Source organism: Aquila chrysaetos, chromosome 19 (genome assembly GCF_900496995.4).
Source record: "Aquila chrysaetos chrysaetos chromosome 19, bAquChr1.4, whole genome shotgun sequence".
Lineage (NCBI taxonomy): Eukaryota > Metazoa > Chordata > Aves > Accipitriformes > Accipitridae > Aquila > Aquila chrysaetos.
The window spans coordinates 13,121,476-13,136,718 of NC_044022.1; the positions used below are offsets into that span (position 1 = coordinate 13,121,476).

The 15,243-nt window shown below is 38.0% G+C and overlaps 1 protein-coding gene across 1 annotated transcript in view; it reads right to left on the minus strand.

The window, feature by feature from the left end:
• The window catches only part of CEP126 (centrosomal protein 126), a 42,740-nt gene that overhangs the window by 24,233 nt on the left and 3,264 nt on the right, over nucleotides 1-15,243 (minus strand). The window contains exons 3-4 of the mRNA XM_030042711.2: nucleotides 6,542-6,687; nucleotides 5,161-5,266 (exon numbers count right to left, since the gene is read on the minus strand). Of these exons, the coding sequence (XP_029898571.1) occupies nucleotides 5,161-5,266; nucleotides 6,542-6,687 (252 nt within the window). The remainder of the gene's footprint in view (nucleotides 1-5,160; nucleotides 5,267-6,541; nucleotides 6,688-15,243) is intronic.

Sequence of the window (15,243 nt, forward strand, 5' to 3'; positions counted from 1 at the left end):
CAGATATTCCCTTACTTCAAATAGCAAGAAGGCTTTGTAGTATCTAGAGAGCCCAACTCTACTGATGATGTGTAATGTCAGCAGTGTGGTACATTAAAGAATTTGTATTTGCTATCTGAAAAAAAATATCTTTGGAGTTGCTAGTGTAGCTGGGTATAGTGGTCAGGGTGAGCCCAAATTAAGATAGAGGAAACCATCAGTTTCTACAGGATGAGAATTAGCAAGAACCATGGGGCTGGTTGCCACCCAGGAATCAAAGAAGCCAAGCAGCATGTGAAGACAAATGACAAGGAAAATGTGCGATCAGAGACTAGGAAGGCAGGGAGTGTGTAACAAGATATGTTCAAGAATAAAAAGCAGATAGAACTGGAACAAGGCTGTGTAAGATCACTAGGAATAGGAACCAAGCTTTGGAAAACAAGAAGCAAGAACTAGGTAGATATCAAGGATGACAAAAACAAGAAACAAGTAGCTTTAAAAAATAAGAAAGGTAGGCCTTAAAAAAAAGCAAAAATAACCCACACACCAAAACCAACCAGCTCATAGTTAGATCAAGCTTTAGTCTTCTGGAAGTATAACTATTACCAGGTTGCCAGTTATGCTTGACTGCCTATATGGAACAGTTTAGCAAAGAACACTGATCCTGTCTTTTGGCTCCAACCTGGTTTGAGGGCTCTAAATGCTCTTAATCTGGCATATCCAAAGTGGCACTTACAGAAATCTCTCACCAGACCCATGCTTTGAGTTCTCACATCTCTTCAGTAGAGCCATAACCCTTACAAATCATTAGAAAGCCAAGCTTGTCTCTCTGTTTTAGGCTCAAGTATTTGTTGTACTCCACAATGATTACAGATGGTGGTAGAAGGAGGATAGATCTTGGAAACAGATTATCAGTATAAACTTTCAGTGAAGGTATTTGTAAAATGGGTATACCTTTACCAAAAAGGGGAGATCCAGCTTTTATTTTACCAGGTTGATCAGGCCCAATATTTGAAATGATACTTTGTCTCAACAATCACTGGATTGAGTAACAAACCAAACCTTTTGTCCGTTCAATATGCAAATGCTTTCCAACATTCCCAGGATGCATTTCTCATATATGGTTCCTTAGCAGCATCAACATGATCCCTTAAATGCTGCTAAATTAGGTGAAGGTTTTTAGCTAAATTTGTGGCAAAAGTGAACTTTTAGTCTATATGCAACTAAATGTGAAAATCATATATTCCCACATATTTCCCTCTTTTTTTTTAAATTGAAATCTGGCCTGACAAGATGATCTACCACGCACATTTTACCCATCCTCATTTTCAGTGAACGTGATGGTGAAGATGATGGTTCCTTTCATACATGGGCAATATGCAGTGTAGGAACTTACAAGACGATATGACTACTCCATGCGACGCAAAGCTATCTTCCATTAACAGCTGGCAACCCTATTGAGTAAATCTGAACAGTGCAGTCACACAATACGTACACAGACTCCTCCTCCTCTACGGCCTATCCAGCAGAGATGCATTATTAGGAAACATGTATTGTTCCTTGCTGGAGATGGCTACCATATGTCTAATATATGTACAGAAACTCAATAACCCCTTTCCTTCATTCCTCTCCATTTCTTCAGCTAAGTTTCCACAGTTCCTCCTTCTCAGCCTTCAGCTGTTTCATCCTCTTTCTGTATCTAAAATTATACTCTGTGTTAAAATCCATCTCTTCTTTTTAGTACATCTGTGTCAAATGGTTAAATAGTCTAAAGAGACCTTTTCTGTATTTATTACAACACTTACAATTTTAGGACAATGGAAAACAGAAACTTTCATCCCATCAAGATGATTGTTATTCTTCAGAATATTTTATACAATAGTCCAAAAAGGTTGGCTTAATTGCACTGACCGAAGCAGAGATATATATTTGCATAGTCTAAAAAGGAATTTATTATTTCTGATGAGATGGCTGATAGCAAAAAGGGAGAACAACTTCTCATTTATTTATAGAACTCATAAAACTGCATTCTCTATTCTTTTGAATATCCTCCCTATCCAAAAACTTTCTGTACTTATCCACTTTTAAAGACTTTGTTACTGTGGACCAGACTGATATATACCTGGCCCCCCCCAAAATCTGGTTTTTGGGTGTTTTTGGTTTAGTTTTTTTTTTTTTTTTTGGCGGTGGGGAGCCGTTTCTTGATATCTATTTGGATGTTGAGACCTTTTATATTTTATAAAAGCTTCTACATTCCAACTTTTTTTCAGATAACATTTTTGATTTGTCATAATTAAGCTTCTATCCCAAAAGCCTAATCAAATACAACTGTTTTTAAACACAAACAGGGAAATATATCTTGTGCAAAGAGCAGCACACCATTTACACACTTAATATGCACACATCCCAATGCCTGTTGGCTAATGAGTTGACCAAAATCTTTGCTTCAGCATTTAATAACGAAAACTTATTAGAAGCAGAGTAGCTCTACTGCAAGCACAGAATAAAATCTCTTACTCATTAGGTGTTTCAGGATTTTTTGCCTTTCTCCAAAGGGGGGTAACATGTCTCCGTTTCATAACTTAATTTTTTACAACTTTTTAAACATAGACATTAAGAATTCTCGAACCTTATAAAATTCACCTATATCCAGTTGGGTCTGCAGCCATATTTATCTTCAATACTTAATACAGTATTCATTTCTTCCTTTAAAATGGAACTGTCAATGAATTCTATACGTTCTATTTCTGAGAGAGTGTAAATTCTAAAGATGATAGAAGATTTTTGGTTTGACTGTTTATAGAAGTGTAAGAAGAGATAGAAATACAAAAAGGGATCTACTACCTCACCTGAGTTAGTTATTAGCTGTCCCAAATTTCTGATTAAAGGGATTATAAGACATTATTTTAAAGATTTACAGCTCAGAACTGGTGAGTTTTGAAGAACCTTCACCTTTGAGAACCTTCTCAAAATGCTTTTCTGTATGAAAACTTACTTTGCTGTACTGATTTGCAAGAAATTTATTTGCACTCTAAGAGAATTTTGCACAATTTTTGGAACCAAGTCTAAAAACACAGAAATGCCACTTTTGTGACCCACACAAACTACGGCTCCCAGACCAAAACTATAAGGAACAACCCTGCATTAACATCTTCTGCAGCAGACCTGAAGAATCTATGCAGCATAGCACGTATTCAGTTTGAAACTCAGTGCTTAGTAAGGTATTGTGTGAGATGCAGACAAAAATGGATAGAGTATTTTCTGTCACAAAGAAGGAAGACAAACTGTTAGCGTCAGAATACGCAAATCTTTATTTTCTATTAATTTGTATACCTTGCCCCTATACAGAAGCCTGTACTGCAATAACTTAACTCTTTTTGCCTTAGTACCATACCTCTAATATTCTTTACATCCTCCTTCACCCACCCCATATGGCTCCTACCCAAGCTTCCTAGTTACCAGCTGGGGAAAAGGCAGCACATTCTGTGGCAGGTTCCGGGATATTCATGTGCTGTCTTACCTGTATTAACTGGCTTGTGACCTGTCAATAGGTCAATGTGGACTCAACTTTTAAACCTTTTTCATGCTGGGGTCACTTGTTTGAATAATTTCTTCCTTCCAAATTGCCAATTTCAAACTTGTAGAAATATAATTATCTTTGAGATTCTTAGCTCTCCCTCAAATTTTGTTACTAGGGGAACACAAACTGTAAAAGAATATGAACATATAAATTTAATTTCCTTAGGAAATCAGGTTATGAAAACAAAAATCAGGAAAAGAACATACTATCATTATTACAGGATAGTGAATTTTTAAAATCATACAAATATAATATGGAGTGACAGCAATGTTACACTGTAAGAAATGGTAAATGGTTTGAAGAGGTCCTGAGAGAAAAATGTGAGCCCCTGAGACACAAGGAGCAGTTTGAAGAAAGATGAAAAATAAAGGAACAAATTATAAAGGCAGGGGGAAGAGGCACTGAGCTGCTGTCCTTAAGTGAGCCTCTGAGTGAAATGAGGAAAACGATCAGGAACCCTGAGGCAGAGTTCAGAAACATCTACATTTTTTCACCATAATTTCAACTTATATTTAGCAGGTAGATTTTTTGTTTGTTTCTATTTATGGCTGCAATCCTCCTTCATTATGTTAACCCAGTGTAGTAGCTACAGAACTATATGCATGTTGACTGGCAGATAGCATGAGTATGTAGTTCTCAGAGGTATGAAATATTTTGTCAATTGCCCAGTTTATTTCCTGCAAACATGTATTAATCAGCAGTAGATGTGTAATCAAACTGAATATTGACATTACAAAGAAGAGCACACTGAAGCTCAAAAGTAGGGAGACCCCTTTTAGACAGAATTTATCTCTATTCTGAACATCTGTACAATTTACAGCATGCAGAAAATAATTATAATAATAGTAATAACAAAAGCAACAACAATAACAACAATAACAATAACAACAATAACAATAACAACAACAACAACAACAAACCTCCTGAACTGAAACATTAAAGAAATGAGAGATTAGGGAGGAGATAATCGGGAAGGAGTATCAAATACAGCAGATAGATAAATTGTGCATGAAGAAACATTCTGTGATAAGTCATGGTATCTTAGAAAAAGTGCTTGGGTAGAGTGAAAAGTATGCAATTCAAATTGTATGCGATATAAAATGAAATTGCAGGCAAAATTGTTATCAGGATGCTTAAGATACATATAGAGGATGAGAAATTTAAAGGAATGACAGCTGGAAAGAAGATAAGATCATGGGATGAGTGTACAAACTAAACTATCCTTGAATGTCAAAAGGAAAAAATCTGGATGAGAATAAGAAATCATCTAGACAAAATACTTTATAATTCATGGAACATCAGATGATTTGATAACTATCGCAACCTGAGTCAAGCTATAACTGAATGGGAACCGGGTTAGCCCTGACTATTCCCAGAATTCCACTGAAGGGAAAAGGTTTGTGTCATCTCCTCTGCCGTTATACCAAATGGACACAAACAACTCAAGGATGTTTCATGTTTCATTGGAACAGTTCACAGAAATGTTTTCTTTGCTACAAGAGAAATGGTCTACAATTTCTTAAAGAGTTATTGTCTGCTGTTTATTGAATACACTAAGCAATCTACTTCCTTTGATCATCAGAGTAAACAGAAATGCTTACCCGAAGTTGGTTCTGTTTCTGCTGGGCAAGGACAGTCCTGGTGTTAAAACTGATCCTTTAATTTGTTCAAGAGCTTCTTCTAACTGAAAAGCTGCTTTTGTCTGGACTAGAGGGATTAGAGTAAAAAACACAATGGAAAAAAATATTTTAAAAATTGGAATATTTTACTACACACAGTTTGGTTAAGTTTCTGAATTTGGAAGCTTAAATCTAGACTGTTACAATAAACTGGGTTGTTTAGCATCATTAGACATGCTGGGACAGCTCTAGTTCCTCTGAAAAACCTGGTCTATTTAAGTGTTTACAGTAACACATGTATTCAACAGTTTTGCTATTTGGTTTTAGACTGCACTGTTGGATAAGTAGGAGGTTAAAAAATCTAGCACTAACTTTGTTTTTACATTATGATTCTTCTGCTCATGCACTAAGCCGAAGTTATGGCTTGCAGATATTTTACAGAGGCCAAATTGTAACTTAATAATCAAATCAGTGGAGAAAGAAAGAGTCCAGACAGGCACAAGGGGTTGCCTCTTTCAAGTAAGTAAAAGTAGGGTAGAAAGTGGCAGCAGCAGAATTGCTATAAAGAAAAACCAAGAAAAAAAATTGTGATTCATTATATTGCTACACAGTCTGGGCTGTCAGTAGAGCTATGAAGAAGTCCTAAACCAGTACTGTTCTATTTTGTTATTTTAATCTGACATTTGATCTTGAAGTTAGAGACATTACCTCACAGTTGGCACAATTGCAGTTGGGAGAGTAAATCTGTTAAAGAATACCTAAGTAATATACCATATCTTAAGAGTTTCAACACTGGAAAGTTAACTGGAAATCAGACTTGGCTGATGCTATTAAAAACTCCTGCCAATCTGCACTGATTCCAAGAAAGCAGGAACTGAGTTGAAGTGATCATTACTTCCCGGCAGTGAGAGAACAGCTTAAAAAGCTGACTAATTCAGCAAAAGTTATGTAATACATTAATATATGCTAGGACTGCTTTTACTTAATGATAAACAAAATGCACATTCTTCAATATTTCATATTCGGGGTTCAAATAGCAGATCGTTATACTATCCTAGTAAGTAACTTTCAGTGGTTTTGTAACACCCAAGAGCCAGCTGTGAAAGCACAGTATTGTAAGCAAAAAGCACGCTACAGTGGAAAAAGTGGGGAAAACCCATACAACTTTTAGAAAAAGAATGTTGTTTTTTCTAATTCCCTCTACTCAGTTTTGTCGTATCAGACCTGAGCTTCTTGTCAGTTAAGTTTTGCTTATATGAATTCAATTAATTTTAGTGGTCAATTGTTCTGTTTGCCTCAATTATATTCTATTAATAGAAAAACACTTGTATTGTGAATAATCGTTAAATTTTAATTTCCAAACCTATTTGCTTGTGCTGAGAAAAAGGCAGATGAGCACGCTGGAACTTATCAGTTGCTTCCTGAAGTTTAATTTTCCTCTGCTGCAGAACTTGTTCTCTAAATCTTTGTTCTTTTTCTTCTTCTTGCTTCTGTCTTTCTTCAAAGGCTCTGTATTTAAGAAGCAAAAGTAGATGATCCCTTTGTTTTCTAATTACATTTACCAAAATATTAGTAACTCACTTGCTTATCAATCTGCAATTTTAGTACAAAAGCTTGCTTGTCCATAAATTAAATGCTATAAACTTCAGCACAGCTGGATTTTTATGGTTTGTCTGAACGTAAATGGGACAGTGGGTGGTAAAGAAGAGACACACCATAACATTTTTATTTTTTAGCCTCAGCCAGAGATTTTATTCTTTCTTATATGTGAATTAACATGCAGACTCAACCAGTTCTTGTCACCAATGTGACTTTCACCACAGTCTTTACATTACCATGTAAATATATCACAGTGGGCAGATCAATAGGAAGGTGAACTGCAAATGCTCTGTGTGTGTGCCTTTCATGAGCTGTTGGAGAAATAGTAACAGTTTTAAAGTTGTTATTCAGAAATAATGCAAAGGAACTACAGCTTTTACATATCAGTATGTAAGAGTTAGTATCAACTTCTAGTTGTTGAGAAGCTTCCTGAAAGACAATCAGATTAGTAGCACAAAATGGGATAAAACAGTAATGTGAAACTATGATTGACAGAATCAGTTGTTAAATATGTTAAACATGTCCTTCTACTGGCTGGAAAGCAAAGGAGGCTCTAATCGAAAACAACCATCATCAGCTTTCCTTCGGTAGGTGCAAGCTTGATGAAGCTATGTGGAATTTTTATTCCTGATGACAAAATCATCAACTTTTACTGACAAACTTAAACTAGCTCTTTTAGTGAACTATAGCCAGTAAATTTATTGGCACAGTGCCTATGTAGGCAAGTCATATTTAAATAATGGTTTTAAACTAAAAGAGGGTAGATTTAGAGTAGATATAAGGGAGAAATTTTTTACAAAGAGGGTGATGAAACACTGGAACAGGTTGCCCAGAGAGGTGGTAGATGCCCCATCCCTGGAAACATTCTATTCTAAATACAGTAATACCGTAAAAGTAATACTTTTCAAATTAAACTTCTGAAGCCTGCCATGCAAGGTTCACAACTGGGAGCTTCCCATCTTTAAAGTTCTCTGTGTGTTAGAAATGTGATTTGATAGGTCACTAGTATGCTAAGCAGGGTCCCATTCCTAGCCAGCATTAGTGGAAAGAAAGGTAGTAATGTTTAACCATTTGTTCTCTGTTTCTCTCATCACAGTAAGATACATTCCCATAATTTTAATCACTTGCAGTTGCTTCATAGATCTTCTTGCTCAATGGAGCAAAGCTGCTACTTAACAAAGCTAGTCCTTAACTCAAGCTATTTTAGTTATTCTTCGCTTTGCTTTTCAAGAAAAAAGTTCAAACTGAAATATTCAGCTTGACCCTCCCTAGTATCCCTTCAAAGTACTAACTGATCACCAGTGAAAACAAACAGAAAAATAATTTGAAAGAGGTACTTTTTATTTTAGAAAGTCTAAAGGCTGTAATTGCACAATACTAAAAAAATAGGAAAATTGCCAGCTAATTCCCAAGTACACACTTTTGCAGGAATATCCACTTTAATCCACTTGGAAGCCAAAGCATAGCAGAGAGAGACATAAGGAACTTTCAGTATTTTGAAAATTCATATATGTATGGTTGTCAACATATACTGAAACTAATGACTGAGATTTCCCAATTTTATGGACAAACTATTACATTTCATTAATAGAAACTGAAGAAAAAATAGATACTTTTTCTTGATTTATTTTTAAGTGGAAATGCACTGTAAACAGATTCCATGAAGCTATTCAAACCTTAAATCTCAAAGACTATGTACTTGCATTCCTGCCATCATTACAAGTGCACCTTAAAACTCCTTGCTGTATCATAAGGGGAAATGGAAGTTGTGTAACATCTGATCTTCCTTTCTTCAGTACTACACCTCCAGAACTACCAATGTTAAGCTCAAGAAAGACAGTGGTGGAGCATATGAAAAGCCAAAAGCAAGAAGAGAGACAAAATGTGCAAAAGGATCCACTGCTTTTGCTAATGTATGTAGCACTCTGGATTAATGTTCTCCAAGGTCAGAAATCAAAATGCCAGTAAACAACATAAGCAATTACTGCTTCTACTTTGGAAGTACATTCCCCCCAGAAAGCTCCAGATGTCCCAGCAACAGTATTCCTCACAATTGTCTTGGAGCACAAGAACTGCTGAGGCGACATCCTGTAACATATACAGAGAGTAGCTTACATTTTATTTTAACAACCTGTTTATTGCAAATGACACTTAATAGTTACACTTTCAAAAATCCAGGTAAATTTCTACAATTCAAGGTAACTCTTCTTCTAGAGATGAAGTTATAAAACTTTACAGCTTCAAATGAAGGATACGACAGAAGATTGACTTATGCAAAGAGAAACTTATGCAAAGAGAAATTAAAATATGATCCCAACAGTGCAAGTTTCATTTGCAAACTTCAGTTTGTCAGCAAGCAGGAATGGCTTCACTTGAGGCATGAGGTGAAGCCAGACAAGCAGTTATCCAAAAATAGAAAAAATCTGCAGAGAACTCTATCCACATAAAATGTCATATTGCAATTTGCTTAAAATTTCACAGAAACTTTAATTGTTCATACAATCCAGAAGTTAAAACTAAAAAAATAGAACTAGAGTTCATTGTAAACTTTCAGTATTCCTGTATTTCACTCACATTAAAATCTGATATGGAAATCTGCAATACTTTACATCTTTATCCTGACTAAAGAAATAGGAAATCACAACAGAGGAAACAGACTTGCTTATCCTAGTAAGTACTTTAAACACATTCTTCTTGATCCCCTTATTTCTAGAAGTTGCTCAAGAAGGCCTTTAGTTGAACTGTAGTTGTTAAATCCAGACATGTGGGAAATTCTACAACTTTGCACCTGGAGTAATTCCAGCCTATAACTCCAAAAAGGAAAGAGTAAATTCTGACAGAGTTTTTATTTATTTATGTATTTTAAAAATTATTTTGGAGCATGACTTAGCTGCACTCTTCCATATTCCTAATAACTGGCACAAAAAAAAGAGTGTTGTTCCATATAGCTGGAAATGGGCAAGTCCAAATGCTGATGCAAGCGGTCTTTTTCACCACAGCTCATCATGATCAGTATTTGGTTTGGATTAAGACATGAGGGAGAAAAAGGATCTTATATTAAATGTAAGGAAATGCATTAAAGATATTCAGTGAAGCCTGCATCATTAACTTCTTGACTTCACAGAACGTAAATTGTGACACCCAGCTGCATTATGTAAAATAAATAATTTTACAAATGCAGATTGACATCTTATAGAAAAACAGTTCAAGCAAATGGTTTTTCATCCACTCTCCTTAAGCCACCAGCTTAGGTTCATATCACAGATGTAACATTGGCAAAAGACTATGGCTTTAAGATGGAGAGTTAGCAGAAGAATTTCCTGACCGGTGTTTTTTTAACCCAGTTTTTCTGTCTACTATAAACAACCCAGCAGTGCAGCAATTTTTGAAACGGCTGCCAAAATGTTTATAGTGAATTTGGAATATGAAACTTAAAATATTTAGCAGTTTCACATATACAGACAGTATGTGGAAGGTATTTTTATGTTAAAAACTGTATGACTAGATGGTGGAACTATTTCCTGGTTAATTTTATTAAATTATCTTCACAATGAAGTGATGGATGCTACATTCCCAGGTGGACTAAATACTTACTACTACCTTGGATGAAAATTAAAAAAAGGAATATATACAGTGCATATGGAACGCTATGAAATAAACCTTTTGATACTGAGTTGATATTATTCATCCATTGCCATATCATGTTTGCAAATCAGTGCATGGTAATTTTAAAATTCAGGTAGGAGGGTATTCATATACTTAATGACTACAGCAAAATCAAGAAAACACAAGAATGGGGTGTCACACTCAAAATCCCCTTCATGATCAAACAGGAAACACACCTGATATCCCTAAAAAGATCTGTGGACTTTGCCCATAGATCAATTTTTTTCTTTAAGCGAGATACTTACCAGGACCGTAGGAACACATATTAACTCTATTCCCTCATCTTCTTTGATTATTGTATGCTGAATACAAAAGGACAGACTGAAATTGCTGTAAGGGCTTCAGAAGGACCAACCCTTACAATGCTGTAAGGGCTCACAGAAGGCTGTCCTCCAGAATGCCCCAAAGGTTCACAGGAGGGTTGCCTGCAGTATCCACCAGTTTTTACACTCCAAGTCTTGTTTATAGGCAAAATGCAAGCACACCTTATATAAAGCCAAGAATTTTTCTGTTAGCATAATTCACATCTTAAGAGTCCAATCATTATTAATCCAGACATAATTGTTACTGAAAAATAGTTAGAATACTTCTATACAGAGAAAGCATCAATAACAGTGATAAACCAGTTGAACTGTTTGTTATTCACACATTGAATTTCTACCCCTTTTCCTGATGCTCACACTTCCATTGCTCTTCTGCCATCCCAAGGCTGGTAGTTTCATTCTGGTGGTGCTGGGATGTTATGGTGAGCTGTCAGCATCTGGAGTCCCTTCACGAGGAACAATATGATGTTCATGTTAATGCTTTCTTCTTCCTCACCTCAGGATCCACTTGGAGTCATTTTTATATTGCTAACATGCTTTTACACGTTTGCTCTTTCTTCATCAATCTGCAGGTCCACAGTACCTCCAAATATTCCATACATGGTGCCTTTTACATATATTACATACTATTCTTTTGTTCTCTTTGTTAGCCCTAAAGCCAGTTTTGTTAGATCTAGGTCTGCATTTCTTTAACCGACTATCAGTGAGTTGTTTACAGCTGTGGGGTCTCCAGTGCCAAGCCTGTGCGCCATCTCTTATCATCCCCTCCCTGTACTCCTCTACGCCGCATCCTGCACCTCCAGTTCTCAAGGCCTCTGCTATCGTACTGGGCCTGTATTTCCCTACACTGTATCATTATGTTAGTCATAAATATCTCATTCTCTACATAGAATAACTGCTTGTTACTGCTATCTATATAAAACTATGGTCATACCATAAAAAGATAAACAAAGGCAAAATAAATTAGCCACAGACACCTGGTCAATTAGAGAAATTGTTGTTGCAGCTAAACCAAGCAAAACAAAGCTGCAGGCAGGTCAAGAAAAGTTCAGAGAGAGCAAGCTTGGCAAGCATCTGTCCTGAGGCCTTGCAAATTCATCACAATCCTATGGCCCATTACCAGAAATGGCACACTGTATTTCAGGTCTACATGGTTACAGTGACCACTACTTTTCACAGATTCATTCTGATGTAGAAAGCAATACAAAATTCTTAACACTTTGCCCTCTCTGTTTACCAAGTGCTAACATTTTTCTCCTATTTCTGGCACTAAACTGCTGTTCATTCGCTATCAACAACACTGATGAATAATTTAAAGAGCTTTTGTTAAATAATCAATGATAATCAGCCAGTAGGTGGAGCACAAAGCTTGTGCATATGTTGAAAATAAAGTAGTTTTGAAAAACAGTAGCAATGGGAATAGATTGGAAACTGATAAATTGGGAAAGCATTTCCTTCCTCAATTACAACAGATGGATTAGCTATTCAGATTTCAAGGCACTTCAAAACACTGAACTAAGACAGCTGACTGTAAGGTTCATTTAAAAATGCACATAGACAATTGCATTTCCGGAACGAACCAACTACCTGCAGACAGTAACATCACAGTAAAATGGGATGCCCATTTTGCATTGAGCAATAACAGCAGGAAGGCTACTGTCCCCAGCAAATCGGCAGCTGGTATTTAGAAAGTAGTGTGGTATATAAACACAAAATATGATATCCTATTCATTTACATCAAGTATGTGCTTAGTCAGTAGCTCTTATTTCCAGAATACTGTTATTTAAACAAAATATGTCAGCTACTGCCCCAGAGCATATTTAATTCTTAAGCTGACCTTGAAATCGCAACTTCACGTATCAGTGAGACAATAAAGGAATTACTTTCTTGATACTCAGGGAACTTGTGTAAAGATAAGCAGTCGGCTGTTTTTTCACTGTGTTGAAGTACTGCTGTTAACACAAAACTAAGGAGCTTGGTCAGTACAAGAGATGCAAAGAAACTGATGGCATCAGATAGGAATATAGGTTCCTCTAAGTATTCATTTTGAAAAAGATCTGAAAAAGAGTTAAGCTACTGAGATTTTCCTTTCCAAAGCTATACTTACTCTTTTCTGAGCAAGGGATGTTTTTGTCTTCTACTAATAAACCAATAAACTGAGCACATCTTGTCAGAAGTTGAGTATTTTTAATTCTGAAGCTGCTGCATTTTAGAGGTATTGACAACAGATCAATACAACACTATCAGGGAAGTTTCATTACAAGTACATTTGGAAAAGGTTGAAAAGAGAAGATAATCTGCAAGCTCTCTGTATATGCAGTTCTCATTAGCTTAAAAAGTTCTGGGCACTAGGGGCCGTCATACTTGGGCTCAGCCTTGGTATAACCTTGTTTAAAGGTGGGCGAGTGGTGGTTCTTCAAAAAACACCAAAAAACCCCCACAGAAAAGTTTTCCTCCACAATGCAACACAAAGACAATGAACCTAAATGACACAAGATTGAGAAGAGAGCAGAAGCTCTGCTATATCTTCCCTAGATGTATTTGCTAAAGGGAATTCACCGCTATTACTTTTCAGCAGAGGCTTTATAAATTTGAGGTTGACATTAAATTTGGTCATGTTTGACCAACTTGATAAACTTCTGCAAAGAAATGACTGGCTTGGTAGATGAGAGGGGAGCAGTGGATATTGTCTCTGTGGGCTTCACTAAGGCTATTGATACTGTCTCCCACAAGATCTTTGTAGACAAGCTGTTGATGTACAGGCTGGATTAGCAGACAGGGAGGTGGACTGAAAACTGCCTGAATGGCCAGGCCCAGAGGGTGGCAATTAGTGGCACAAAGTTTGGTTGGAGGCCAGTACCTAGTGGTGTACCCCAGGGGTCAAACTGGGCCCAGTCCTGTTTAACATATTCATTAATCATAGAATCACGGAATCATTTAGGTTGGAAAAGACCTTTACGATCATTGGGTCCAACTGCAAACCTAACACTGCCAAGTCCACCACTAAACCATGTCCCTAAGCACCACATCTACATGTCTTTTAAATCCCTTCAGGGATGGTGACTCAACCCCTTCCCTGGGCAGCCTGTTCCAATGCTTGACACCCCTTTCAGTGAAGAAATTTTTCTTAACATCCAAGCTAAACCTCCCCTGGTGCAATTTGAGGCCATTTTCTCTTGTCCTATTGCTCACTACTTGGGAGAAGAGACCGACCCCCACCTCGCTACAACCTCCTTTCAGGTAGTTGTAGAGAGCGATAAGGTCTCCCCTCAGCCTCCTTTTCTCCAAGCTAAACAGCCCCAGCTCCCTCAGCCGCTCCTCAGAAGACTTGTGCTCAGGCCCCTCACCAACTTGGTTGCCCTTCTCTGGACACGTTCTAGCAACTCAATGTCTTTCTTGTAGTGAGGGGCCCAAAACTGAACACAGTATTCGAGGTGCAGTCTCACCAATGCTGAGTACAGGGGGATGATCACTACCCTAGTCCTGCTGGCCACACTACTTCTGATACAAGCCAGGATGCTATTGGCCTTCTTGGCCACCTGGGCACACTGCCAGCTCATATTCAGCTGGCTTTTGACCAAAAATGATCTGGATGATGGGGCAGACTGTACTCTCAGCAAGTTTACAGATGACACCAAACTGAGAGGTATGGTTGGTACACCAGAGAGTTGTCCTGGTATCTAGAAGGACCTCCACAGGCTGGAGAAATGGGCTGACAGGAACATTATGAAGTTGAACAAGAGGAAGTGCAAACTCCTGCCCCTGGGGAGGAACAACCCCAGGCACCAGCATGTGCTGGGGGCCACCCAGCTGGAAAGCAGACCAGCAGAAAAGGACCTGGGGGTCCTGGTGGACACCAGGCTGTACATGAGCCAGCAATGGGCCCTTGCTGCAAAGGCGGCCAATGGTGTCCTGGGCTGCATTAGGCAAAGTGTTGCCAGCAGGTGGAGGGAGGTGATCCTTCCCTTCTGGTGAGCCCTGGTGAGGCCACAGCTGGAGTGCTGTGACCAGTTCTGGGCTCCTCAGTACCATGGAGACATGGACATACTGGAGAGAGTCCAACAAAGGGCCATGAAGATGATGAAGGGACTGGAGAATCTCTCCTATGAGGAAAGGCTGAAAGAGCTGGGACTGTTCAGCCTGGGGAAGAGAAGGCTCAGGGAAGATCTTATTAATGTCTATAAATACCTGAAGGGAGGGTGCAAAAAGGACGGAGCCAGGCTCTTTTCAGCAGTGCCCAGTGCCAGGACCAGAGGCAACAGGCACAAACTAAAACACAGGAGGTTCCCTCTGAGCATCAGGAAATGCTTTTTTTTTACTGTAAGGATGGCCAAGCACTGGCACAGGTTGCCCAGAGAGGTTGTGAAGCCTCCACCCTTGGAGATGCTCAAAAGCTGGTCCTGGGCAACCAGCTCTAGGTGGCCCTGCTTGAGCAGGGCACTTGGACCAGATGATCTCAAGAGGTCCCTTCCAACC